The 24,892-nt window shown below is 46.8% G+C and overlaps 2 protein-coding genes across 11 annotated transcripts in view; both read left to right on the top strand.

Annotated features, from left to right (window-relative positions):
- Positions 1-2,927, top strand: part of SLX4 (SLX4 structure-specific endonuclease subunit) — a 41,099-nt gene extending 38,172 nt beyond the window's left edge. For all 6 annotated transcript variants that reach the window (XM_034782778.1, XM_034782783.1, XM_034782777.1 and 3 more), the window contains one exon: positions 513-2,927. In XM_034782778.1, the coding sequence (XP_034638669.1) occupies positions 513-846 (334 nt within the window). In that variant the 3' untranslated portion in view covers positions 847-2,927. The remainder of the gene's footprint in view (positions 1-512) is intronic.
- A 5,302-nt stretch (positions 2,928-8,229) lies between these two features.
- The window catches only part of LOC117883505 (zinc finger protein 239-like), a 53,817-nt gene continuing 37,154 nt past the window's right edge, over positions 8,230-24,892 (top strand). Inside the window, exons 1-3 of one of the 5 annotated variants that reach the window (XM_034782793.1) lie at positions 8,230-8,434; positions 11,251-11,364; positions 22,551-24,746. In XM_034782793.1, coding sequence (XP_034638684.1) covers positions 11,274-11,364; positions 22,551-23,659 — 1,200 coding nt within the window. In that variant the 5' untranslated portion in view covers positions 8,230-8,434; positions 11,251-11,273 and the 3' untranslated portion in view covers positions 23,660-24,746. Of the gene's footprint in view, positions 8,435-10,438; positions 11,365-22,368 lie in introns of those variants that run through there. The other 4 variants (XM_034782785.1, XM_034782786.1, XM_034782795.1 and 1 more) reach the window with 4 other exon arrangements.

The raw sequence follows: 24,892 nt of genomic DNA, 5'->3' as shown, positions 1-24,892 counted from the left end.
ACCATAGTTTGGCATATCTGGGTATTCTGAGCTTGGTAAAGGCCCACGCCTGGGATGTCTGGGCTCTGTAGGTCAAGAGTGAGAAGCACTGGCAGAGCTGAATGGAGGCCCAGAACTGGAATAGCAGGGGTCTCTGTTGGTCACAGGAGATGCAATAACAGAGCTGTGCATAGGGAGTCCAAGAGTAGAATAGAAGCAGGCAGTGCTGATCAGGATTGAGGAGCACCAGCACATGTATGAGGGGCCCAAGACTGGAATAGCAGGAGATGCTGCTGATACAGTGGGAGGGGCATTGGCAGAGCTGAGAATGGAAATTCGCTGAACACTTGCCCACGCTGTCTGTCCCGTCAGACAGTTATTTTAATGAGACCTAAAATGTCAGAGAATTCATAGCACTAGGGTGGGCCACACAAGGGCGTTTAATCAATAACTCCACCTTGTTCCCTGTTGGTCCATGATCATTTCCTTGGTAATAGGGCATTTCATTGATCTCTCCTCTTTCTCATTTTCAGTTCTTCTTCCAATGAGTTTGAGACAGGTGCCCTTACATCTGAAGAGGACGAAGGGATCCCAGCATCTCAGGCTGCAGCCCGGGAGGCAGATAAGCTGGAGGCAGTGAGACGCTACATCCATTCAAATCCAGTCCTGCACCAGAAGATCCTCCTTTATCAGCCCTTTGAGCTGACTGGGCTGCAGGCCGAGCTGAAGCAGAATGGCATTAAGATTGCACTGGGAAAATTGCTGGACTTTTTGGACGCTCACTGTATCACCTTTACCACGGCTGGGGCACGGAAAGAGAAGCAGCAGCAATGTGGGGGCAAGAAAAAGGGATGCAAACGATACTGACTGGAGCCTCCTCTCCCTTCCCTGCTGCCTTGGTGCATTGACACTTCCCCACTGCAGGCTCTAAAACTCTTCCCATTGTTCCGTGTCAGAGCTTCTTCAAGAATTGCTCCTCTGTTTTGCTACTAAATATTCTCCCTGCCCCGGTAGAATCTGCTGTACACATGCTTATGCTGCTGACTTTTCAGTCAGTTAGAACATTGCTCCCGATGTGCTCAAATGGCTTGGAACTGTGAGAGAAGCATCTGTTCCCCAATCACTCTGCTTTAGAGGTGCAGAGACCCGCATGCTTTTAGTACCATCCACCCCACTCCCTGCTGAAACAGTGCCTGCTGGATCTCTAGGACACCAAGGCCACTACTAGTACTGCTGGAGCTTCAGCATACAGCTAATATGGTCCTTGTTTTCCTAGCTCTTTAGCCATCAGTTTCCTTTTGCCTTTTCTGTCATCTTTTCCCCTTCCATTCCACTTTCTTTTATCTGTCCTCCTCTGCCTTTTCCTTTCCTCTTGTCCTCCCCGCTTGCCTTCCTCTTTTCTAATAGGTTTTATTTCAGCCTTGCTTCTAACTGCTGCTTCTAGAGTTAGAGCTTCTTCTAAGTGCCTGACAGAGGGTGCTACTTCCAAGCTCCTCACTGAGTGCATCAGTGTTGGAACATAAGGTCCTGCCTGACTGGTAAGAGTGCCGTAGGCAATGCTGGCCTTGGAAGGAAGCAGGTCAAATCCCCCTGAATTGTTCTCTCCTAGAATAGAAACAGACCTGCCTAACCCACCACACTAGCAGGAAACAACTCGCTTTGCCCTGATGTGTAAAGCAGTGAGAACAGACAGATGTTCAGGTTTGTCTTTGGGACCCCAACAGTTTTACAGTCTGTTTATTCAGTTTGAGATTTTACTCTACAGATTGAGGGGCAGGGGCAGGGAGTGTTGTGGTGGCAGCATTGTCTAGTGGGGATAGTTCAGGAGACCTAGCTTCTGTTCCTGGCTCACTCTGTGATTCTTGGCAAGTGGACTCAAATTTTGGATGCTTCATTTGTTGTGTGCCTAACAGTGGACGCTTAGGGCTTGATTTTCAGCAAGTACCGAGCACCTGCAGAGCCCACTGACTTCAGTTGATGGTACTGGGTATTGAGCGCCTCTGAAATTGTCCACAGGTGTTTGATGTTGGACACCCAAAATGAATGGCTGCTTTGAAAGTCTGAGTCTTAATTTCTCTGAGCTTCACCTGTAAAAGAGGGGAATGAGAGCTGCCCACCTTTGGAAAGGGTTTTGAATGGCTCAGAATGGAAGAAGGTGCTATTGAAGTGCAGAATGTTACTTACTGTATTGAAAGGGTAACTTATTGGTAACAGTTGTGTTGTGGAGAATGCCAGCAAGAGATACTGTTTCCATACAATCTACAAGCACTCTTATTCTATAGATTTGTGATGGGTACCAGGAGTCCTGCAGCCTCTTATATTTAATACAGTGATAAGGACTTCAGAGGCTACAGGTCCCAAGATGCAATGGTGTGTTTTGACTGCTTGGACTGAGATAGAGCATTGCATGCTGGGATCTGCAGGGCTAGACCTCTTTGTTAAAGATACTGTCAGCTCCATTTTCTGAGAACTGCAAGTGGTACTGGAACTCCTGTCAAGTTGCCATGTGGCCTGGCCTTGGACAATTGTGTTTCCACTGCCCCCACCCCCCCCTTTTTTAAAAAGGAGACACCATATTTATGTTGCAGTGACCACGGGACATCTTCAGCGCCTCGTACTCATTCCTCACCTAACCACACCTTGCTACATAATCTAGTTTCCAAACTGGACTGCTTCCAGGCCCTTTGCTAAGTCTGCAACAGGGAAGTCTTGGATCCTAGAGAATTGACTTCTATTTATTTAATCTTCAGAGATGTGCTGACTCTTTCCAGCCTTGGGAGTTGTGAATCGATGATGGCCTCACTTTGTAAAAAAAGAAGCCAAGTTTCTCAAAACCAGTGTTTGTATTTTTGTAGCATAAGAATGTCTGTTTTTTTTAATTTTGATACAGTATAGTGTGGTTTTTATTGGATGTACATGATGTGCAATAAAAATTGTAAGAACCTTCAGCTGTAAACTTTGTTAACAGGTAGCATCAAGTAGGCAATTTATTGTTTAAAATCTTGGGCCCAGCCTTGGAGTTGCAGGGGCATCCCAGCAACTAGTGTGCCTCTCATGCTGGCTAAAGACCCTGACAAGGAGTTGGAGGAAGAGGGAGGAGTCAGGTTACTGTGGGGAGCAGGAGGCTGGAGAGAGCTTCTGCAGCAGCAAATGGAAGTCTGGCGGTGATGGATTAGACCACTGATGAATGCTAGCTCTGTTATATGGAGAGGACTGAGGAAGGCAAGCAAATCCATGTGATACGGGGAACCAAGGGCAGGGCTGGGGAAGGAGTCCCCATCTGGGAGTGGGTTGGTGTAGGTGGAACTGGAGGAGGGAAGGCCGGAGGTGGAGATCCCAGCTGCTGGACGCTCATGAATCCCATGTGTTTTTGTGAGTCACGGTGGCTGTGCACCATGTTGGCTGCTGCAGCCAGTTTGATGCTCTGGAGCTGCTACTACACTTCCATCTCCTTTGCCCTTCCTTCTCCTCAGTCACCCCACCTCTCCTTCCCCACTCTCATGTATCATCTCTCCTCCTTCACCCTGTTAAAGCCCTGCATAGTGTGAGATGGGAAGGGAGGTGAAGAGGACATGTACAGCTGCGGTGTGACTTAGAAATTAGCACATTCCGATGTGCACATCATTGACCTAGCCCTGACATCAGCTGATTTATTACCCTTCCTTTGTTTTGGTCAGCTACTGGGACGGGCTGAGACTCTATTTCTTCATCATGTAAGGCTCACAGGGCCTCCTTCCCCACATCCCTGCTAACTGCTCAGCTCCATGCCAACAGGAAGGGAAAGGCAGCTTCACCTGCCTGATGCCCGCCTGTCTCTCCCTTCCTATAGGATTTGTGGGGAAGGGTGGATGCACGTTAGGCCACCATCCGTGCTGATGGGGGGTGTCAGACCAGTGTAACGACTCAGTAAAGCAAAACAGTCTCTGTAAATGTTCCTGGAATAAACAACTACAAGAATTGTCCCTCAAACAGTCACATTAGTATAGCAACTTTGAAGACTGTTCTAGTAACCTCCCTCTGTAAACCACCTCGACATGGCCCACTCTGTGCATAGGGACTTGCTTGCACAGAAATGTTCACCTGCACGCTATACAATGAACGCGAAGTATTTGCAGTCTTCCCACAGTTCTCAGCACTAGCTAATAACCATAGACGTAGTTTGACTTCTATATTATGGAGGGTGTCTCTAGTCAGGCCAATGGGGCCGCGTGTGGCTGGGGGCGACAACAAATTCCGTGCCTGCAGGGGCGCCATTTCAGATGGGGAGGGAGCACAGCTTTAACACGGATTCCAGGAGCTACTTAGGCAACTGAAAACTCTAGTGTTTTTGCAGATAATAACTTAGAAATATCTGGCAGGTGCATTATATCTAATTTCTAGATTAAGAAAGATAAATAAATATTAGACCCTCTCAGCTCTAATACTATCATGTTCTGACATCTTGTGGCAAGTCACTTAAGGGCCACTGTAGGTTTTAAATTGCATAGTCTTACACAGATACTTTTACTAAAATCAGACGGGACCATCATGATCATCTTGTCTGACTTCCTGGACATTGCAGGCTATAGAATCTCACCCACTCACTCCTGCAATAGACCCCTAACCTTGGTAAGTTACTGAAGGCCTCAAATCATGATTTAAAGACTTCAAGTTACAGAGAATTCACCATTTACACTAGTTTAAACCTGCAAATGACCCGTGACCCATGTTGCAGAAGGCGGTAAAAAAACCCCACGGTCTCTGCCAATCTGACTGGGGGAAATTCCTTCCCAACTCCTAATATGGCGATCAGTTAGACCCTGAGCATATGGGCAAGACCCACCAGGCAGATACCTGTGAAAGAATTATCTGTAGTAACTCAGAGCCCTCCTCATCTAGTGTCCCATCTCCAGCCGTTGGAGATTTTTGCTACAGGCAGTTGCCGATGGGCCACATGCCATTATAGGCAGTCCTGTCATACCATCCCCTCCATAAACTTATCAAGCTCAGTCTTGAAGCCATTTAGGGTTTTTTGCCCGCATTGCTCCAAACTTCACTCCTCTGATGGTTAGAAACCTTCACCTAATTTCAAGCCTAAACTTGTTGTTAGCCAGTTTATATGTATTTGTTCTGGGGTCCACGTTGATGGTTAATTTAAATAACTCCTGTCCCTCCCTAGTATTTAGCCCTCTGGTGTATTCATACAGAGTAATCATATCTCCCCTCAGCCTTCTATTGGTTAGACAAAACAAGCAAAGTTGTTTGAGTATCTTCCAATAAGATAGGTTTTCCTTTCTTCAGATCATCTTAGTAGCCCTTCCCTGCATCTGTTCCAGTTTGAATTCATCTTTCTTAAACATGGGAGACCAGAATTGCACACAGTACTCCAGATGAGGTCTCACTAGTGCCTTGTATAATGGTACTAATACTTCACTGTCTCTACTGGAAATACCTTGTCTGATGTATCATAGGACTGCATTAACCTTTTTCACCACCACATCACATTGATGGCTCATAGTCATCCTGTGATCAACCAATACACCCAGCTCTTTCTCCTCCTCTGTCACTGCCAACTGATAAGTCTCCAGCTTATAGCAAACATTCTTGTTGTTAGTCCCTAAATGCATGACCCTACACTTTGCATTATTAAATATCCCATTTCTATTACTCCTGTTTAAAAGGTCATTCAGATCTTCTTGTATGATATTCCGGTCCTTCTCAGTATTGGCAATATCCTCCAAGTTTGTGTCATCTGCAAATTTTATTACCACACACCCACTTTTTGTGCCACGGTCAGTAATAAAAATGTTAAATAAGGTTGGTCCCAAGACTGATCCCTGAGGAACTCCACTAGTAACTTTCCTCTAGCCTGAGAGTTCACCTTTCAGTATGATCTCTTGTAGTCTCCTCTTTAACCAGTTCCTTATACACCTTTCAGGTCTCATATTAATCCCCATCTTCTCCAATTTAACAATGTCTCATGTGGAACTGTATCAAATGCCTTACTGACATCCAGGTAGATTAGATCTACTGTATTTCCTTTGGCTAAAAAAATCAGTTATCTTCTCAAAGAAAGGTATTAGTAACTTTGTTACCACCCCTTGAATATAACAGTTGAAACAATTGTAGAAAAATCTACAATTGCTTTCTATCATTTATGTTATGTCTACACTGTTGCTATAGCCGTGCAGCTAAAAGGTGTGCAGTGTAACTGCTCTTTGTCTGCAGGCGAGAGCTCGCCCACTGACAAAATAAATCCATCCCCAACGAGCAGCAGTAGCTTCTCCCGCCGACAAAGTGCTGTCCACACTGGCGCTTTTCATGGGTAAAACTTTTATTGTTTGGGGGTTGGGGGGTGAGTTTTTCACACCCAAGAACGACAGAAGTTTTACCAGCAAAAGTGCAGTGAGCCAAGCCTTAGGCTACTTACTTTTTGCAGTTCACCAAGCTTGGAACAGATCTTTAACTTTAGGAAAAATCCTAATAGCCCTTTCTTATCTTAATCACTCTGTTTATAAACAGAATTCTGACTCCCTGCCTCAGGAGCACAAGCTGGGAGCAGCACGTTGCCTTTCTTCTCTGCAGAACTCGTTACAGTTTGGGGGGACAATGCCTCCCATGCTCTCCCTCCCCCAAAATTCTGCCTATACTAATAACTTGGCAGTGAGGTCTGAAGATTGCTAAAATGTTGTTATTTTTAGAAAAGCTGCATCTGTAAATTAAATTGTCAAAACACTGACAATCTTTTTTTATTTTGCAGCTTCATAAGCTGCACTGATTTGCAATGAGCCTTCCCGTTCTGAGTGAGAATTAGTGAGGCTCTGATGCAATAAAATTCAAGATGAACCCAGAGAATTATTTACAGATGACAGTCATATGCACAGGTGAGAATTAACCCCGATACCTATTTGTAACATTACATCATTATACAGCTAACACAGTTTGAAAGATAGATCATCTACATCTATAATCTTGTCATCTAAAAGTCCTTGGTCCATACCAGTGTTCCTCTTGTTCTAATGCTGTGGCAGCATGGCACAACTTTTTCACTAGAGAACAACTTTCAGTGGGGACCAAAATACCATTATCTACCCAAGAGACTCAGCAATGTGTCCTTTCTGTTCCTGGTTTACACATACAGGTGTGTAGCATTCTGATTTCCCCAGCTGATAGGCAGTGTTGGCAGAATTTGTTTTTTTTTTTAAATAATTTTTACTGAAGTTGTTTATTTTTAAGCATTTTTCTATTTTTATCAATTTAAATTTTCGCAATTGTGCAAAATTATGTTAAGCATTTTTAAAACTTTTATCTATTTAAATATTCCCAGTTGTGGGAAATTATGGGGGAGGGTCAGACAACAGTGGGGGTCTGACATTATTTAATGACAGTAAATGTTGAGATTCAGAGTTAAAGCTTTATAACCATTAAAACACAAATGATCAACAACATATGCAAAATATATACAGTATCGATCCTTAACTCAAACTCTAAGTTCTCAATCAGCATTTTTCTTATTTTGCCTATCTGTAAATTTTGTTTATCAATGGAAATATTTTTGGTGGATTTGTGTGCGTACAATGAAATTGACATTTACCAACAAAAATCTAATCCATCCAAGCCTACTCATAGATTATGTATAGAAGGGCTTTTCTGTTGCACGATCTTGAGTGGTTCTCTAAACTTAAGAGTGTCCTTGTTATACAAATCAGGGCTTGGGGAGGCTGAGAAGAGCCACACTGATGTTTGGGGTGCTTAGCATCTGTGTACTGTTCCCTTTCATCTGCTTTTGGATTAGCTGTGTCTTGTACATTGTATTATGCTGCATTGTGCTGTGACCTTGGCTGCTGTTATCCTCAAAACTAGCAGCAAACCAGTTTCCCTTGCTTGGGTATCACATGCCTTTTGGGTTTTCCATCCTGAACAAATACAGTTGCATGGCCCAGTGTGTTGGCCCCATTGCAGATGTGACAGTAGAGACAGGTTAAATAATTAAACAGCTGTGAGGATATGTTTGCTGTGGCTTTAAATCTGTAACAGGAAGCTAGGCAAGGGAGCGGGGCTGGGTAAGATTCTAGGCAGAAGTTCAGCAGCAAAGCAGAGAGCAATGGCTTTAGGGATAATACCGTTTTCCTCGCTCTAATAAAGTTCCTTGTTCAGCGGTGGGAGAAAGCAACTCTATCTCTGATTGGTTACCACTGTCACATGCCAGTTCCTTGTTCAGTGTTAGAAGAAAGGACTCTCTCTCTCTTTTCTTTACCACTGTCACGTGATGAGGGCTGCTGCTGCAGCTGCCTGTTTTCTGCCCAGGAGTCCAGACTGAGGAACTGCTGCTTCCCTCCTCTCTTCTCTACAGTATTTGCCTTATTTAAAGACCCTTCTGTTACTAGCCAAGCTGGGGACTGTCTCAAACCGTAACTAGCCTCTTAGGGGAAGCCCCGGACTCTGCGGACACTAACTCCTGAGCCGGAGACTCCAGGTAATTGAGAGAACGTGGGGAAAGTGATTCTGTAAAAACGCCCCACCTCCCGCATCTCTGCTCCAAGTGTGTCTGTGAGTCCCAGATCTGCTGGCTTTATTGACACACACAAGCTCTTAGCTGATCCAGATATTGGAGCGAGCCTGCACGCAGAAATGGAACAAAACCCAACTCTCCCAGCCAGAGGGGGAGGAGAGAGAAAGGAAGGAGACGGAAGGGGATAGGAAAAATAAAAAAAGAGGTGACGAGCTCCAAGAATAATGCTGCTCAGAACTGTTACTGCATCATCACTGGCAGGTTTAGTCTAACAGGAGCGGGACTAAAAGGCAGTGCCCTGTCTCTGCCTAATAACGATGCTGCTTTGGGGACACTCCCCACAATGTAGCTGTCTGTTCTTCTCTTTGACAGTGTTTTGTTCCGGCTCTGTTAAAGGGACATGACACACATGTCTGTGTGTTTAGTGCTGGTGCAAGGTGCTGGGTCTGCACCATAAGGCACCAAGCGATTCCTGCGGCTGAGTGTAGATTTTTGTACCCAAGCTGGTAAAGCAGAACTCAGAAGTTTGTCTGCCACTGCCTTAAAGTTAATGGACTTGTTCCATGAGCTCAAGCAGTAGAGGCTCATGACCTTAGCTTGAGAGGTCCTGGGCTTGATCTCCCAGCTGTGGAGTGTTACTAGCATCAGCCTCATAAATCCTGTAGAGGGGGATGAAGACCCACATGGGGTTACCATGGGTCACACATGGACATACAGGGGGTGCAGGCTGGAACTATGAAGTGTGTTTTCTGTAGCTGCTGCGTCATTATTGACAGGGAGAGAGCAGCAGTCTGAGTGGGGAGAGGGAAGTGGGTCTGGAGTGTGGGTACCCTGGGTACAAAGGCCCAGCTGGGAGTGATGAGTCTAAGCCAGGGTTCATGGGAGCTATTATTGTTCCAGGGTGCATAAGGTAAGGGAATCTGGGCCAAACCTTGGGGCCCCTTCCCTGGCCAGTGGGGTTGAAGCAGGCAGGGAGCTGGGGATACTCATTGTTCCAGCTACCAGGCTTTGAGGAAGTGGTCATGTCTTTCTCCGAGGCAGAAAGGGGCCCTGAAGGTGAAACGCAGAGAGCCCTCTGCAGGGACACTGCAGGAGAGTGACTGGTTTCCTCATGAGTGTTAGGAGCTTTGTGGTCTCTGAAGCTCCCAGAGTTGCTTTTTTGGCCCCTGGCCCTGGCTGGTAGAAACATTCTGTGCATTATCCTTTTAGCAACCCATAAATGCTCGAGTAGTTTCTGGGCTGGGAGGGGTGTCAGGCCACCACCCCCCCCGTGGGGGGTGGGGGCAGTTGGGCTCAGAGGAATTCCCACTTCTGCCCCATTCTAGGCAGATATTCTTCACATTCTTGCTGTGTTCACCAGGGAACTCCCTTTTGCTCCTTAGTGCTCTCCTTCCATCCTTCCCTTTTCCTTTATTTTGCTCTTTTCCCTCTCTCATGCTTCTGTCTCTCTCCCTCTCCCTTTCCTTTTCTTTCCATCCTCCCTTCCTTCCCTGACCCAGGCTCTCTCTCCCTCCATTCTTTACTATCACTCTCGGCCCTGGCCAAGAGTTTCTCCACCTCCTTCCCCAGCCCAGTCTCTCACTCAGCTCCCCCAAAATCACCACTCTCCACTCACAACCCCCCACGTCGGTCACCCCCCTGCAACTCATATACCAGGCACTCTGTCACTATAGATCAAGCCACTCACAGACTGGTCATCACTGCACTCTGCCCCACGTCTTCCACACAATAATCACCTCCCCATTCACATCCCCCAGTCACACTCAGGAGCGGCGCCAGAGTTTTTGGCGCCCTAGGTGGTGGTCCTTCTGCGCTCCCAGTCGTCGTTGGCAATTCTGCGGCGGAGGAGTCCTTCTGCACTCCCGGTCTTCGGGGCACTTCAGCGGCGGGTCCCGGAGCGAGTGAAGGACCTGCCGCAGAATTGCTGCCGAAGACCTGGAGCGCGGAAGGACCCCCGCCACCAAATTGCCTCCAAGGGTGGCAAAATGCTGCCCCCCCAAATCCTGGTGTCCTAGGCGACCACCTAGGTCACCTAAATGGAAGCGCCGGCCCTGGTCACACTCCAGCCCAATTCCCTTCCTGGCCAGCAGCAGCTTCCACTGAGGTTGTTCCCAGCTCTCCCCACCACATGGAAGAACTGGAGTAGCAGAGATAGTCTTCCCTGACCCCCATGTGGGGAGCAGGAGCTGGCCTCTCTCCCTCACCATGTTGAAGGGGAACTCTGAATCCCAGATCATTGTCTTTCTCCCTGTTGTGGGGTAAGGGTGGAGGCAGTCCTGCTGGACAGATAAGCGGAGCAGGCAGTGCTAGCAGAGAGCAATCACTGCTTCTGCTCTACTGCAGCCCCAGCCAAGAGGCCACCTGTTGGGGCGCATTCCAACCATGCTTTCAGCCTTGATGGCCCCAACACCTTTGTCACCTCCCATACCTTCCCTCTGGGAAGGAGGTTGAGAGACATTGCACATCTGCTGATCTCCCTCTGCCCAGGGCTTCCAAGAGGGACAGAACTGTGACATTGTCCTGTCTGGAGTCCCCTCCACCTGGTTAGAAATGTGAAAGTGGCTTGTTTTTGCTTTTTGTCAAGTCCCTCAGTGTGTGGAGATCCCTAACTTCGTATGCCGCACAACACACTTCCTAGGAGGTATTTCCTTTCTGTGCAGGTGAAATGTCCCCTCAGCAAAGAGAGGGACTGGGTTTTAAACCTTAGAGAGATCTGCTTAGCAAATCCTTGGTGAAGATGTGACAACCCCGGTCTTGCCCATTTCTCCTCCCCTGAGCAGGATTTCCCATTCCCAAATAAGACATGATCTCCATCCGGGAACGAGAGGAAGAGCCATGGATCCCTAATCTCCAGAGCTGCGATGAAAAGGAGATGCTGAGTGGCACCTGCGCAGGTGAGGAATAAACTAAACCATTTGGGAACTGTCAGTGAATGAGGTGAAAATCTGGATTTGCCAAAGTGCTGCCGTGAGCTCCTGCCATCCCATAGATTTATATGGAGGCAATATGATATTCTCGGTCTTATTATCTATCCCTTTCTTAATGATCCCCAACATTCTGTTCACTTTTTTGACTGCTGTTGTACCTTGAGTGAATGTTTTCAGAGAACTATCCACAATGACTCCAAGTTCTCTTTCTTGAGTGGTAACAGCTAATTTAGACCCCATCATTGTATATTAACAGTTCTAACATCAACACAAACATCAACGCTGTTGTCTGATTTGGGAACTAGAACAATTGGGCTTCACCATTCACTTTGCAACTCCTTGACTACCCCTCATTCTAACCTACTTTCTAGCTCCCCCTTGAAAATCTCCCATGTTCATTCAGGGATTTGGAAGCTTCCCTTCTGTGCACTGACTCCTGGGATAATTTGTATGTGGTGCTTTAGGAGGTGAGTCTTCCCAGGCCTGGTGGTGAAGACATCACTAAAGCTCTGGACTAGCTTTCGGGCTCACTCTCTCTGCTAGCTGCAGGTTAGTCTCCCAGAGTTACAGTGGGGCAGACCCCTGCCTCTGGTACCTGAGGGCCTAAGTCTAATTCTTGTTGAACAGCATGGATAAACATGGCCACTCAGTTCTTTCAGGGCTTTAGTACATTCACACAGTAGATCTACTAACCAAATCTCGAAAGTTACCTCCTTTGCTCAGCGCACTGTCTTATAGGGCTTCTGCCCTTTAGCTAGTAGTTTGCTCTCAGAGCTAGGTAGTAATAATGTCATCTCAGCTGATACACCATCAGCGCCACATTTCTATTATAATATAGCGCCTGTGAGTATTGCAAAGCCTGAAAATTCTGCCGGACAAAGACGCCCCTATCAAGTCCTTCCATTCCTGCAGATTTGGGACATATTGCACAATGTTCTCAGCTTTGGTCCCACCAAGTTTCCTGCACAAGGTCCAGAATTCCACAGGGCTGCCTTCCATGCACCAACTTAAAAGGAGACGACCTCATGGAAGACTGCGGCACCTCCCTGATGGCAAACTGTAGATACAGCGAGAGTTTGTTCTAGTTATGGGATTTGGCTCTGATGAACTTGAGCAGTATTTCTTGGAGGGTCCGATTAAAATATTCCATCAACCCATTTGTCTGGAGGTGGTAGGCCGATGTTTTTATGGACTTTATGTCAAGGAGACAGCAAACTTCTTATGCTAACCTTGACATGAAGGGGCTGCCCTGATTGGTCAATATCACCCTAGGAATACCTACCCAAGAGAATGTTTTTAGCAACTCATTGGTGACTAATTAGGCTGACATTGATTGGGAAAGAATGGCTTTGGGATGGTGTAATCTACAATGGGTAAAATATAGCAGCACCCACTAACCCTCAGTTCAGGGGGGTCCAGCTAAATCTACCCCAATGTGCTCAAATGGAGCATCTACCAAGGGGTCCTTTGGGTAGATTTGGCACTCATTAGCTGGCATTTGGAACAGGAGTTGCAATAGTTCTTGAGCTTTTGGTATTCCCCAGGCCAGAAGAAATAAGAAATAAGCCCATATCCATTCCTGGGGTTTTTTTCCAATCCCCTAAGTGGCCAGACCATGGTATTTCATGGGCCAGCCTGAGGACTTTGTTCCTAAAGGACCTGGAGACCAAACATATCCCCATTTGGGGGTCTTTGTGCACCTGAACCAGGAAATATCCTTCTATCTCAAAGTGAGACTATTGTGTATCCTGTGCCGCATCCACTGTGGCTCTGTTCCCCTTGGCTAATGGCCTGTACAGCTGGTTAACACCCCATGATTTTTCTGCTCTTACACAAAGTCACTGGAACAGGCAAGAGACTGATCGTCCAGCAGTGGGGGATTCTGGAAGAAGCAACACTTGTGTGCACTCCTTAGGGGTGTTCAAACTGCACTGGGTGATCTTGCCCTTGCACACTTATTTCACTGGATCTGGCCTGGGGGGCTGTAGGGCCCCTAGGACCTTGGATTGCTGCAGTCGGTGGTGCCAGGGTCAAATTCCGGTGGGAATTTGACCCTGCAGAGGTATTTCTGGGGGGGGGGGGGTGTCATAGAATCATAGAAGATTAGGGTTGGAAGAGACCTCAGGAGGTCATCTAGTCCAACCCCCTTCTCAAAGCAGGACCAACACCAACTAAATCATCCCAGCCAGGACTTTCTCAAGTCGGGCCTTAAAAATCTCTAAGATTCCACCACCTCCCTAGGTAACCCATTTCAGTGCTTCACCACCCTCCTAGTGAAATAGTGTTTCCTAATATCCAACCTAGATCTCCCCCCCCTGCAACTTGAGACCATTGCTTCTTGTTCCGTCATCTGCCACCACTGAGAACAACCTAGCTCCATCCTCTTTGGAACCCCCTTTCAGGTAGTTGAAGGCTGCTATCAAATCCCCCCTCACTCTTCTTTTCTGCAGACTAAATAACCCCAGTTCCCTCAGCCTCTCCTCATAAGTCATGTTCCCCAGCCCTGTAATAATTTTCATTGTCCTCTGCTGGACTCTCTCCAATTTGTCCACATTTCTTCTGTAGTGCGGGGAACAAAACTGCAAGCAATACTCCAGTGTGGCCTCACCAGTGCCGAATAGAGGGGAATAATCACTTCCCTTGATCTGCTGGCAAAGTTCCTACTGATACAGCCCAATATGCCATTGGCCTTCTTGGCAACAAGGGCACACTGCTGACTCAGATGCAGTTTCTCATCCACTTTAATCCCCAGGTCCTTTTCTGCAGAACTGCTGATTAGCCAGTCAGTCCCCAGCCTGTAGCAGTGCATGGGATTCTTCCATCCTAAGTGCAGGATTCTTCACTTGTTCTTGTTGAAACTCATCAGATTTCTTTTGGCCCAATCCTCCAATTTGTCTAGGTCACTCTGGACCCTATCCCTACCCTTCAGCTTATCTACCTCTCCCCCCAGCTTAGTGTCATAGAATCATAGAATATCAGGGTTGGAAGAGACCTCAGGAGGTCATCTAGTCCAACACCCTGCTCAAAGCAGGACCAATTCCCAACTAAATCATCCCAGCCACAGCTTTGTCAAGCCTGACCTTAAAAACCTCTAAGGAAGGAGATTCCACCACCTCCCTAGGTAACCCATACCAGTGCTTCACCATCCTCCTAGTGAAAAAGTTTTTCCTAATATCCAACCTAAACCTCCCGCACTGCAACTTAAGACCATTACTCCTTGTTCTGTCATCTGGTACCACTGCAAACAGTTTAGATCCATCCTCTTTGGAGCCCCTGTTCAGGTAGTTGAAAGCAGCTATCAAATCCCCCTTCATTCTTCTCCTCTACAGACTAAACAATCCCAGTTCCCTTAGCCTCTCCTCATAAGTCATGTGCTCCAGCCCCCTAATTATTTTTGTTGCCCTCCCCTGGACTCTTTCCAATTTTTCCACATCCTTCTTGTAGGGTGGGGCCCAAAACTGGACACAGTACTCCAGATGAGGCCTCACCAATGACGAATAGAGGGGAATGATCACGTCCCTCGATCTGCTCGCAATGCTCCTCCTTATACAGCCCAAAATGCCGTTAGCCTTCTTGGCAACAAGGGCATACTGTTGACTCATATCCAGCTTCTCGTCCACCGTAACCCCTAGGTCCTTTTTTGCTGCTGCCTAGCCACTCGATCCCTAGTCTGTAGCAGTGCATGGGATTCTTCTGTCCTAAGTACAGGACTCTGCACTTGTCCTTGTTGAACCTCATCAGATTTCTTTTGGCCCAATCCTCTAATTTGTCTAGGTCCCTCTGTATCCTATCCCTACCCTCCAGTGCATCTACTACTCCTCCCAGTTTAGTGTCATCTGCAAACTTGCTGAGGGTGCAGTCCTCGCCATCCTCCAGATCATTAATGAAGATATTGAACAAAATTGGCCCCAGGACCAAATCTTGGGGCACTCCTTGATACCGGCTGCCAACTAGACATGGAGCCATTGATCACTGCCCATTGAGTCCGACGATCTAGCCAGCTTTCTATCCACCTTATAGTTCATTCATCCAGCCCATACTTCTTTAACTTGCCAGCAAGAATACTGTGGGAGACCGTGTCAAAAGCTTTGTTAAAGTCAAGGAATAACACATCCACTGCTTTCCCCTCATCCACAGAGCCAGTTATCTCATCATAGAAGGCAATTAGGTTAGTCAGGCATGACTTCCCCTTGGTGAATCCATGCTGACTGTTCCTGATCACTTTCCTCTCCTCTAAGTGCATCAGAATTGATTACTTGAAGACCTGCTCCAAGATTTTTCCAGGGGGTGAGGTGAGGTGAGGCTGACTGGCCTGTAGTTCCCCGAATCTTCCTTCTTCCCTTTTTTAAAGATGGGCACTACATTAGCCTTTTTCCAGTCATCCGGGACCTCCCCGGATCGCCATGAGTTTTCAAAGATAATGGCCAGTGGCTCTGCAATCACATCTGCTAACTCCTTTAGCACCCTTGGATGCAGCGCATCCAGCCCCATGGACTTGTGTTCGTCCAGCTTTTCTAAATAGTCCTGAACCACTTCTTTCTCCACAGAGGGCTGGTCACCTTGTCCTCATACTGTGCTGCCCAGTGCAGTAGTCTGGGAGCTGACCTTGTTCATGAAGATAGAGGCAAAAAAAGCATTGAGTACATTAGCTTTTTCCACATCCTCTGTCACTCGGTTGCCCCCCTCATTCAGTAAGGGGCCCACATTTTCCTTGACTTTCTTCTTATTGCTAACGTACCTGAAGAAACCCTTCTTATCACTCTTAACATCTCTTTCCAGCTGGAACTCCAAGTGTGATTTGGCCTTCCTGATTTCACTCCTGCATGCCTGAGCAATATTTTTATACTTCTCCCTGGTCATTTGTCCAATCTTCCACTTCTTGTAAGCTTCTTTTTTGTGTTTAAGATCAGCAAGGATTTCACTGTTAAGCCAAGCTGGTCGCCTGCCATATTTACTATTCTTTCTACACATCGGGATGGTTTGTTCCTGCAACCTCAGTAAGGTTTCTTTAAAATACAGCCAGCTCTCCTGGACTCCTTCCTCCCCCCCCACCCCCCATTCATCTGACAAAGTGGGTATTCACCCATGAAAGCTTATGCTCCAATACGTCTGTTAGTCTATAAGGTGCCACAGGACTCTTTGTCGCTTTTTACAGATCCAGACTAACACGGCTACTCCTCTGATACTTTCCCCCTCATGTTATTCTCCCAGGGGATACTGCCCATCAGTTCCCTGAGGGAGTCAAAGTCTGCCTTTCTGAAGTCCAGGGTCCATATTCTGCTGCTCTCCTTTCTTCCTTGTGTCAGGATCCTGAACTCGACCATCTCATGGTCACTGCCTCCTAGGTTCCCATCCACTTTTGCTTCCCCTACTAATTCTTCCCTGTTTGTGAGCAGCAGGTCAAGAAGACCTCTGCCTCTAGTTGGTTCCTCCAATATTTGCACCAGGAAATTGTCCCCTACACTTTCCAAAAACTTCCTGGATTGTCTGTGCACCACTGTATTGCTCTCCCAGCAGATATCAGGGTGATTGAAGTCTCCCATGAGAACCAGGGCCTGTGATCTAGTAACTTCTGTTAGTTGCCGGAAGAAAGCCTCATCCACTTCATCCCCCTGGTCTGGTGGTCTATAGTAGACTCCCACCACGACATCACCCTTGTTGCTCACACTTCTAAACTTAATCCAGAGACTCTCAGGTTTTTCTGCAGTTTCATACTGGAGCTCTGAGCAGTCATACTGCTCTCTTACATACAATGCAACTCCTCCACCTTTTCTGCCCTGCCTGTCCTTCCTGAACAGTTTATATCCATCCATGACTGTACTCCAATCATGTGATTTATCCCAACAGATCTCTGTTATTCCAATCACATCATAATTCCTTGACTGTGCCAGGACTTCCAGTTCTCTCTGCTTGTTTCCCAGGCTTCTTGCATTTGTATATAGGCACTTAAGATTGTCCTACTTTCTCAGTATGAGGCAGGAGTCCTCTTGTGCTCTCCTGCTCATGCTTCCTCCCGGCATCCCACTTCCCTCAGAGCTTTGGTTTCCTTCCCCCAGTGAACCTAGTTTCAAGCCCTTCTCACTAGGTTAGCCAGCCTGCTTGCGAAGATGCTCTTCCCTCTCTTCATTAAGTGGAGCCCGTCGCTGCCTAGCATTCCTTCTTGGAACACCATCCCATGATCAAAGAATCCAAAGCCTTCTCTCCGACACCACCTGCGTAGCCATTCATTGACTTGCACGATTCGACAGTCTCTACCCGGGCCTTTTCCTTCCACAAGGAGGATGGACGAGAACACCACTTGCACCTCAACTCCTTTATCCTTCTTCCCAGAACCATGTAGTCTGCAATGATCTGCTCAAGGTCATTATTGGCAATCTCATTGGTGCCACGTGGAGAAGCAGGAAAGGGTCGCGATTCGAGGTCTAGATGAGTATTGGCAGTCTCTCTGTCACATCGTGTATCCTAGCTCCTGGCAAGCAGCACATTTCTCGGTTTTCCCGGTTGGGTCGGCAGATAGATGACTCAGTCCCCCTGAGAAGGGAGTCCCCGACCACTACCACCCGCCTCCTTCTCTTGGGAGCAGTGGTCGTGGAACCCCCATCCCTAGGACAGTGCATCTCATGCCTTCCAATTGGTGGAGTCTACTTCTGCTCCCTTCCCTCAGGTGTATCATCTAGTCCAATCTCTGCATTAGTACCTGTGGTGAGAACATGAAAACAGTTGCTCACCTGTATCTGCATTGCTGGTACATGGATGCTCCTCTTTCTTCTTCTGGAGGTCACATGCTGTCAAAGTTCTTCACCGTCCTTCTGTCCCCGCTGCGCAGATTGCTCTGATTCTTCAGAATGTTGTGCCCGTAGAAGCATATCCTGATGTCTGTCCAGGAAATCTTCATTTTTTCTTATGCAACGCAGGGTTGATATTTGTTCCTCCAAATCTTGAACTTTTTCTTCCAATATGGAGACCAGCTTGCAATTTGTACAAAGTCGCTTCTGTCCTGTGGAAGAAAGACAAACATGGCACAACCTGTGCAGGTCACAGCAGCTGATTGCTCACCATCCATATTACCTTCCTTCTAAGAGCTTCCTCAGCTGTTGCAGCAACTTCTCAGAGGAGCCTGCAAGTCGAAAGCCTCAGTGGGCTCTCCCCAAGCGAACTCCCAGACAAACTCCCTCCGTTAGCCTCTCCGCTAGTTCGCAGCTGACTGCCTTTTTATAACAGTCAGGCCCACTCAAGGCCCACCTGGAACAAATCACTCCCAATTCACACTTTTCAAACAGTCAAGCACGCAGTCAAACTGACAAACTGTCCCCGCAACAGACACTCAGATACTCACCAACACAGTCCCCCAATGCTGCATTTAGCGTACCCCCTCTCGGACAGATCTCAGACAAACTCCCTCTGTTAGCCTCTCCACTGTTCGCCGCTTCCGTTGGGTATGACAATTCTTTTGTCACGGTCATCTGCAAACTTGCTGAGGGTGCAATTCATTAATAAAGTTGTTGAACAAAACTAGTCCCAGGACCGACTCCTAGGGCACTCCACTTGATACCAGCTGCCAACTAGACATCGAGCCGTTGATCACTACCCGTTGAGCCTGACAATCTAGCCAGCTTTCTATCCACCTTATAGTCCGTTCATCCAGCCCATACTTTTTTAACTTGCTGGCAAGAATATTGTGGGAGACCGTATCAAAAGTTTTGCTAAAGTCAAGATATATCACATCCACCGCTTTCCCCATATCTAGAGAGCCAGTTATCTCATCATAGAAGGCAATCAGGTTGGTCAGGCACGACTTGCCCTTGGTGAATCCATGCTGACTGTTCCTGATCACCTTCCTCTCCTCCAAGTGCTTCAAAATGGATTCCTTGAGGACCTGCTCCATGATTTTGCCAGAGACTGAAGTGAGGCTGACCGGTCTGTAGTTCCTAGGGTTCTCTTTCTTCCCTTTTTTAAATATGGGCACTATATTTGCCTTTTTCCAATCGTCCGGGATCTCTCCTGATCGCCACAAATTTTCAAATATAATGGCCAATGGCTCTGCAATCACATCAGCCAACTCCCTCAGCACTGTTGGATGCATTAGATCTGGACCCAGGGACTTGTGTATGTCCTGTTTTTCTAAATAGTCCTTAACCTGTTCTTTCACCACTGAGGGCTGCTCACCTCCTCCCCATACTGTGTTGCCCAGTGCAGCAATCTGGGAGCTGACCTTGTCTGTGAAGACCGAAGCAAAAAAAAAGCATTGAGTACTTCAGCTTTTTCCACATCATCTGTCACTATGTTGCCTCTCCCATTCAGTAAGGGTCCCACACTTTCCCTGACCACCTTCTTGTTGCTAATATATCTGTAGAAACCCTTCTTGTCAGAGTCATATTAGTTGGCAGCAGATTTTTTTGGCCCATCTCCCTGGGCCCTAACGTGTCGGTAGAGCTTGTTTCCAGGCAAGGTGATGCTCTTCACTTGTTTTCTGGGTCAGCGTAGTAGGGCCGCAGAGTTCAGGGGAAGATCTTTCCCAGCAGTACATCCACCCTGTCCCTCTCCCCCAGGCAAGTTAGCATCTTGGCATGACTGGTTTGCCTCTTGTAGCAGGCCAGTTACCAGGCCCCAGTAGCAACCCAGCACCATTGGGTATGACAATTCTTTTGTCACAGTCACCATCAACTTTGTAGACCTCCTATTTACAGACAGCTTAATCCTGGTAATGGGAGAGGGTGGGAAATCCCTATGGGTACACCCTATAAAAAACATTTCCTCAATCAGCGAGAAATTTGGGCCCAGTAGCTGCTCACATATGAACATCTAGAGTCAGCCAGTCCCTGGAAACTCCACCCCCTTGACTATAATGGGGACAACGAGAGCATTGGGATTCCCAAGGAGTGCTGGGGGCTTGGGGGAGCAGGCTATGGCATAGTCACAGTTATAATCACAGTCCCTTCCGGCCCCTTGGCTTGTACTAGTCCCTGCTAGTAAGATTTCTGCATCTCCTGTCAGCCTCCCTTCCAATCTGTTCACAGCAAGACAAAACAGAAAATGTCACTATTTTTGTGCCAGGACAAGTCTGAGCCATGGCTCAGTCAGGGATGTGTTTCTGCTTCCTTGGGGATTGAGCCTCTCTATGCATTCCCTCCAGTCCTGCTGCTACCCAGTTTCTTCAAGAAGCTGAGGAACGCATGTGCCAGGCTGAGTCCTAGAGTCTCAGAATGCTTGAGACAGCACTGGCTGTCAGACCTCCAGAGTCTCTTGATACGGCCTCCAATGGCACTACCATTGTTCAGGCCCCACTAACACTGAACCATGACCAAAGTTCTCCACCCCAACCCCCACAGTCTCCACCTCACAGCAAGGGAGTTGAGTGGCTGAACCCAGGGGAAAGAGCCTGCTCTCAAGAAGTTCAAAACATTCTTATCAGGTTTCCAATGGGACAACTATTCTGCTACTATCTTGCAAAGCGAGAGAGATTTTTCATCTGGCCATTAGATACTCTCTCTCGCCATCTAAAATGCAGGAATACCCACTGCAATTGAAGAAGTTGGACCTCTTGATGAGCTCAGTAAAAGTTCATTTAGCATACAACTCAGCAATCCACTCTCCCATTTAAGAACATTTGGTTTTCTCACATTCCATGGTTGGGAGATTTCTGAAGAAACTAATGAGGATTTATCCTCCCATTCATGAACCCATCCCTCCCTAGGCCCTCATTATGGTATTTTTGCCACTGGCCTCCTGCTCTTTTTCTCTTATGTCTAAAAAGACAGCCTTCTTGGTAGTGATCATGTCAGAGTGGAAGAGCTACAGTGTCTGATGGTGGGGCCTCCATACATGGTCTGTTATAAAGATAAAATTTCTTTAAGACTTTACCCTAAGTTCCTAAATAAAGTGGTATCAGACTTTCACCTGAATCAACTAATTCATCTTCTGATATTCTTTCCAAAGCCTCATAGCCATAAAGACGAAGAGAGACTCCACACATTAGATGTGCTATGAGTTCTCTCTTTCTATATTGACAGTAGCAAACAAATCAGATCCTCGCTGAGACTGATGTGCAGAAAGGATGGGAGATCAACGTCTTCTGCACAGAGGATTTTGAACTGGATAGCTTTCTGCATCAGGACTTAGACTCAGACTTTTTAAGACCAGAAGGGCCATCGTGATCATCTAGTCTGACCTCCTGCACATCACAGGCTGCAGAACCTCATGCCCCACTCTTGTAATAGCTCATAACCTCTGGCTGAGTTACTGAAATCCTCAAGTTACAGAGAATCTGCCATTTACTTTAGTTCAAACCAACAAGTGACCCAGGCCACACACTGCAGGCAAATGCAAAAAATCCCCAGATCTCTGCCAATCTGACCTGGGGGGGGGGGAAATTCCTTTTCAACCCCAAATATGGTGATTAGTTAAACTCTGAGTATGTGGGCAAGACCCATCAGCCAGATATTTGGTAAAGAATTCACTGTAGTAACTCAGAACCCTCCCCATCTAGTGTCCCATCTTCACTGGTTTGAAATATTTACTAATTGCAGTTGCAGATTGGCCACATGCCATTGTAGGCAACCTCTTCATACCATCCCCTGCATATATTTATCAAGCTCAGTCTTGAAACAAATTAGGGGTTTTTTTGGTCCCCACTACTCCCCTTGGAAGACTGTTCCAGAACTTCGTTCCTCTGAGGGTTAGATACATTTGTCTAATATCAAGTCTAACCTTGTTGATGGCCAAAAACATCCGCTCAATGTGTAGCAGAAGCCAAAAAAGCTAACAGAATGTTAGGAACCATTAGAGAGACACGATGGGTAAGGTGATATCTTTCACTGGATTTCAAGGGACAGAATCAACTTGATTATTTTTATTGACTAATATAAATAAATAAATTTCTGTCAGGGCTCCCTTTAAATAGTCTGCTCTGATTTTTTTTAAATGTCTTCTAAAATTTGTTGTTGGCATGTTTTTGCTCTATTGTTTGTTTAGAAGGCTATTTTCGGTGAGTCTGAGAGCAGCAGCAGCAGCAATTAGGGGTCACCTGTAAGATGGTAGGTATCATATGTTCATATGGAAATAAGATGTTCAAGTTGTATCCCTTTCAGATCCCCTTCCTAAGGCATCTTTTCTCTCCAATGACTCGTCTCTGGATTCTCATTTCAATGCACCAGGTGATGGGATTATAAGTGAGAATGAGGAGTATGCCCACCAGGAAGGTCCTGAGTTAATGGAACCATGTGGCACATTATCAGGAATATCCCAAAGGAATATTTTCCAGAGTCCTGAGCAGAGCAAAGCCTGTGAGGGTCAGCACAGATCAGAAAGGCATCAGACAACTGCTCCAGAGAAGAGACAGGGTAAATCAACTGTTTGTGAAAGAGGTTTCAGGAAACTGCCAGACATTGACCAGCTGGGAAACCGCACTATGGGGAGATCAGCAATATGTGATGACTGTGGGAAAAGCTTCAGGGTGAGCTCAAACCTCAGACAGCATCAGAGAATCCACACCAGAGAGAAACCCTTTGGATGTGCCGAATGTGGGGAAAGCTTCCGGCAGCGCTCGCACCTTATTCAGCATCAGACAAAGCACACGGGGGAGAGACCTTATGAATGTACCGAGTGTGGGAAAAGTTTTACTGTGAGCTCAAACCTTATTCGGCATCAGATAATCCACACTGGAGAAAAACCCTATAAATGTGCCGAGTGCGGGAAGAGCTTTAGTGGGAACTCACAGCTAATCCAGCACCAGAGAATCCACACAGGTGAGAAACCCTATGAATGTGGTGACTGTGGGAAGAGCTTCAGTGTGAGCTCAGCCCTTACTCGTCATCAGCGAACCCACACTGGAGAGAAACCTTATGAATGCACCGTGTGTGGGAAAAGCTTCAGTCAGAGCTCAGACCTTATGAAACATCAGCGAATTCACACAGGAGAGAGGCCCTACGAATGCACTGACTGTGGGAAGAGCTTCTGTGTGAGTTCTCATCTTATTCAACATCAGAGAATCCACACGGGAGAGCGACCCTATGAGTGTGCCGATTGTGGGAAAAGCTTCAGTCAGAGCTCAGACCTTATGAAACATCAGAGGATCCATACAGGGGAGAGACCGTATGAATGTGCTGAGTGTGGAAAGAGCTTTAGTTGGAGCTCAGCACTTATCAAACATAGCAGAATCCACACAGGGGAGAGACCCTATGAATGCGCAAGGTGTGGGAAAAGCTTCAGTCAGAGCTCGCACCTTGTTCAGCATCAGAGAATCCACATGGGAGGAAATCCCTGAGACTGGGATGAGAATGGGGAAGGCTTTGTGTCAGATATCCCTCCCAAAGGATAGAAGCCAAGTGTGTTTCTTTGGGCCTGTAAGGCTCTGACCTGTTCATAGAGAATGAGAAGTGGATTGTTGAGGATGGATTGTAGTTAGACAAAGAGGAAAGGTTGGTGCAGTGAGATGAATCGTGTAGAGGAATGTGTGGTGGGAGCCAGAGGAGGAACCAGGAGATGCTGGAGGGGATGGATCATTTGGGGAGGGTGGGGGACCTGGTAGTGTAATTAGGCAGAAGTCACTTTGACAGGGTATTAATAAATAAATTTAGGAGGAAAGGTAAAATTACCCATTTCTCTGGGCACAGGGTAGGCTTCAGACAAGTTATAGTGGGAATTTCACAGTCAAGTGGGGACTTTATAGAGACTGCTTGGCTTATTGCTGTGGGATGGAATGAAACCTACTCCTGGCTCCAGTAGGGAGGGTCTTCTGGAGGGCAGAGTGGGGTGCAAAGATTCTTTCCCAACTCTGCCACTTACTTGTTCTACGACCTTAGGTAACTCACTCCACTTCTCCATGCCTTTGTTTCCCCATTTGTAAAACTGGGATAAGAATCACTCACCTCACATACTATTTAATATAGACTCAGAATCGTAAGAATTGGGGCCATATTAAATTCTGCACAAAAAGGAATAGAATTGTCCCTGCCCAGAGGAATTTATATAGTCTAAGAAACTAGATTCTTTTTCTAGGATTCTCTTCTCTTTGTTTATAGGTGTTGGGGGGAGTGGGCGGGTTGAGACCTTTTTCATTTGTTTTTTAAACTTAGTTTGACCTCAGTCTTATTACTTAGGTTTTCATATTTGCTGAACAGCAAACCTATGCTGAGTTCATTAGACTCAAGCACATGGAGTGACTATAGGATGTACCACACATTTAAAGTTACACATCAAACCTCTTTTATATACAATTACACATTACATTACATTTACTATATGTTGCATTACATGTTTTGAGATTGGCTTGGTTACTTTGTAGGAACTGTACAGCAGGGATGGGCAAACTTTTTGGTCTGAGGGCCACATCTGAGTATAGAAATTGTATGGCGGGCCATGAATGCTCGCAAAATTTGGGTTGGGGTGCGGGAAGGGGTGAGGGCTCTGGCTGGGGGTGCGGGCTCCAGGGTGGGGCCAGAAATGAAGAGTTCAGGATGCAGGAGAGGGCTCCGGGCTGGGGTGGAGTGGGTGTGCA

The sequence above is a fragment of the Trachemys scripta genome, chromosome 10 (assembly GCF_013100865.1).
Source record: "Trachemys scripta elegans isolate TJP31775 chromosome 10, CAS_Tse_1.0, whole genome shotgun sequence".
In the NCBI taxonomy this organism is placed as follows: domain Eukaryota; kingdom Metazoa; phylum Chordata; order Testudines; family Emydidae; genus Trachemys; species Trachemys scripta.
The sequence above is the reverse complement of the archived record's forward strand: the minus strand, read 5'-3'. Positions and strand labels throughout refer to the sequence as shown.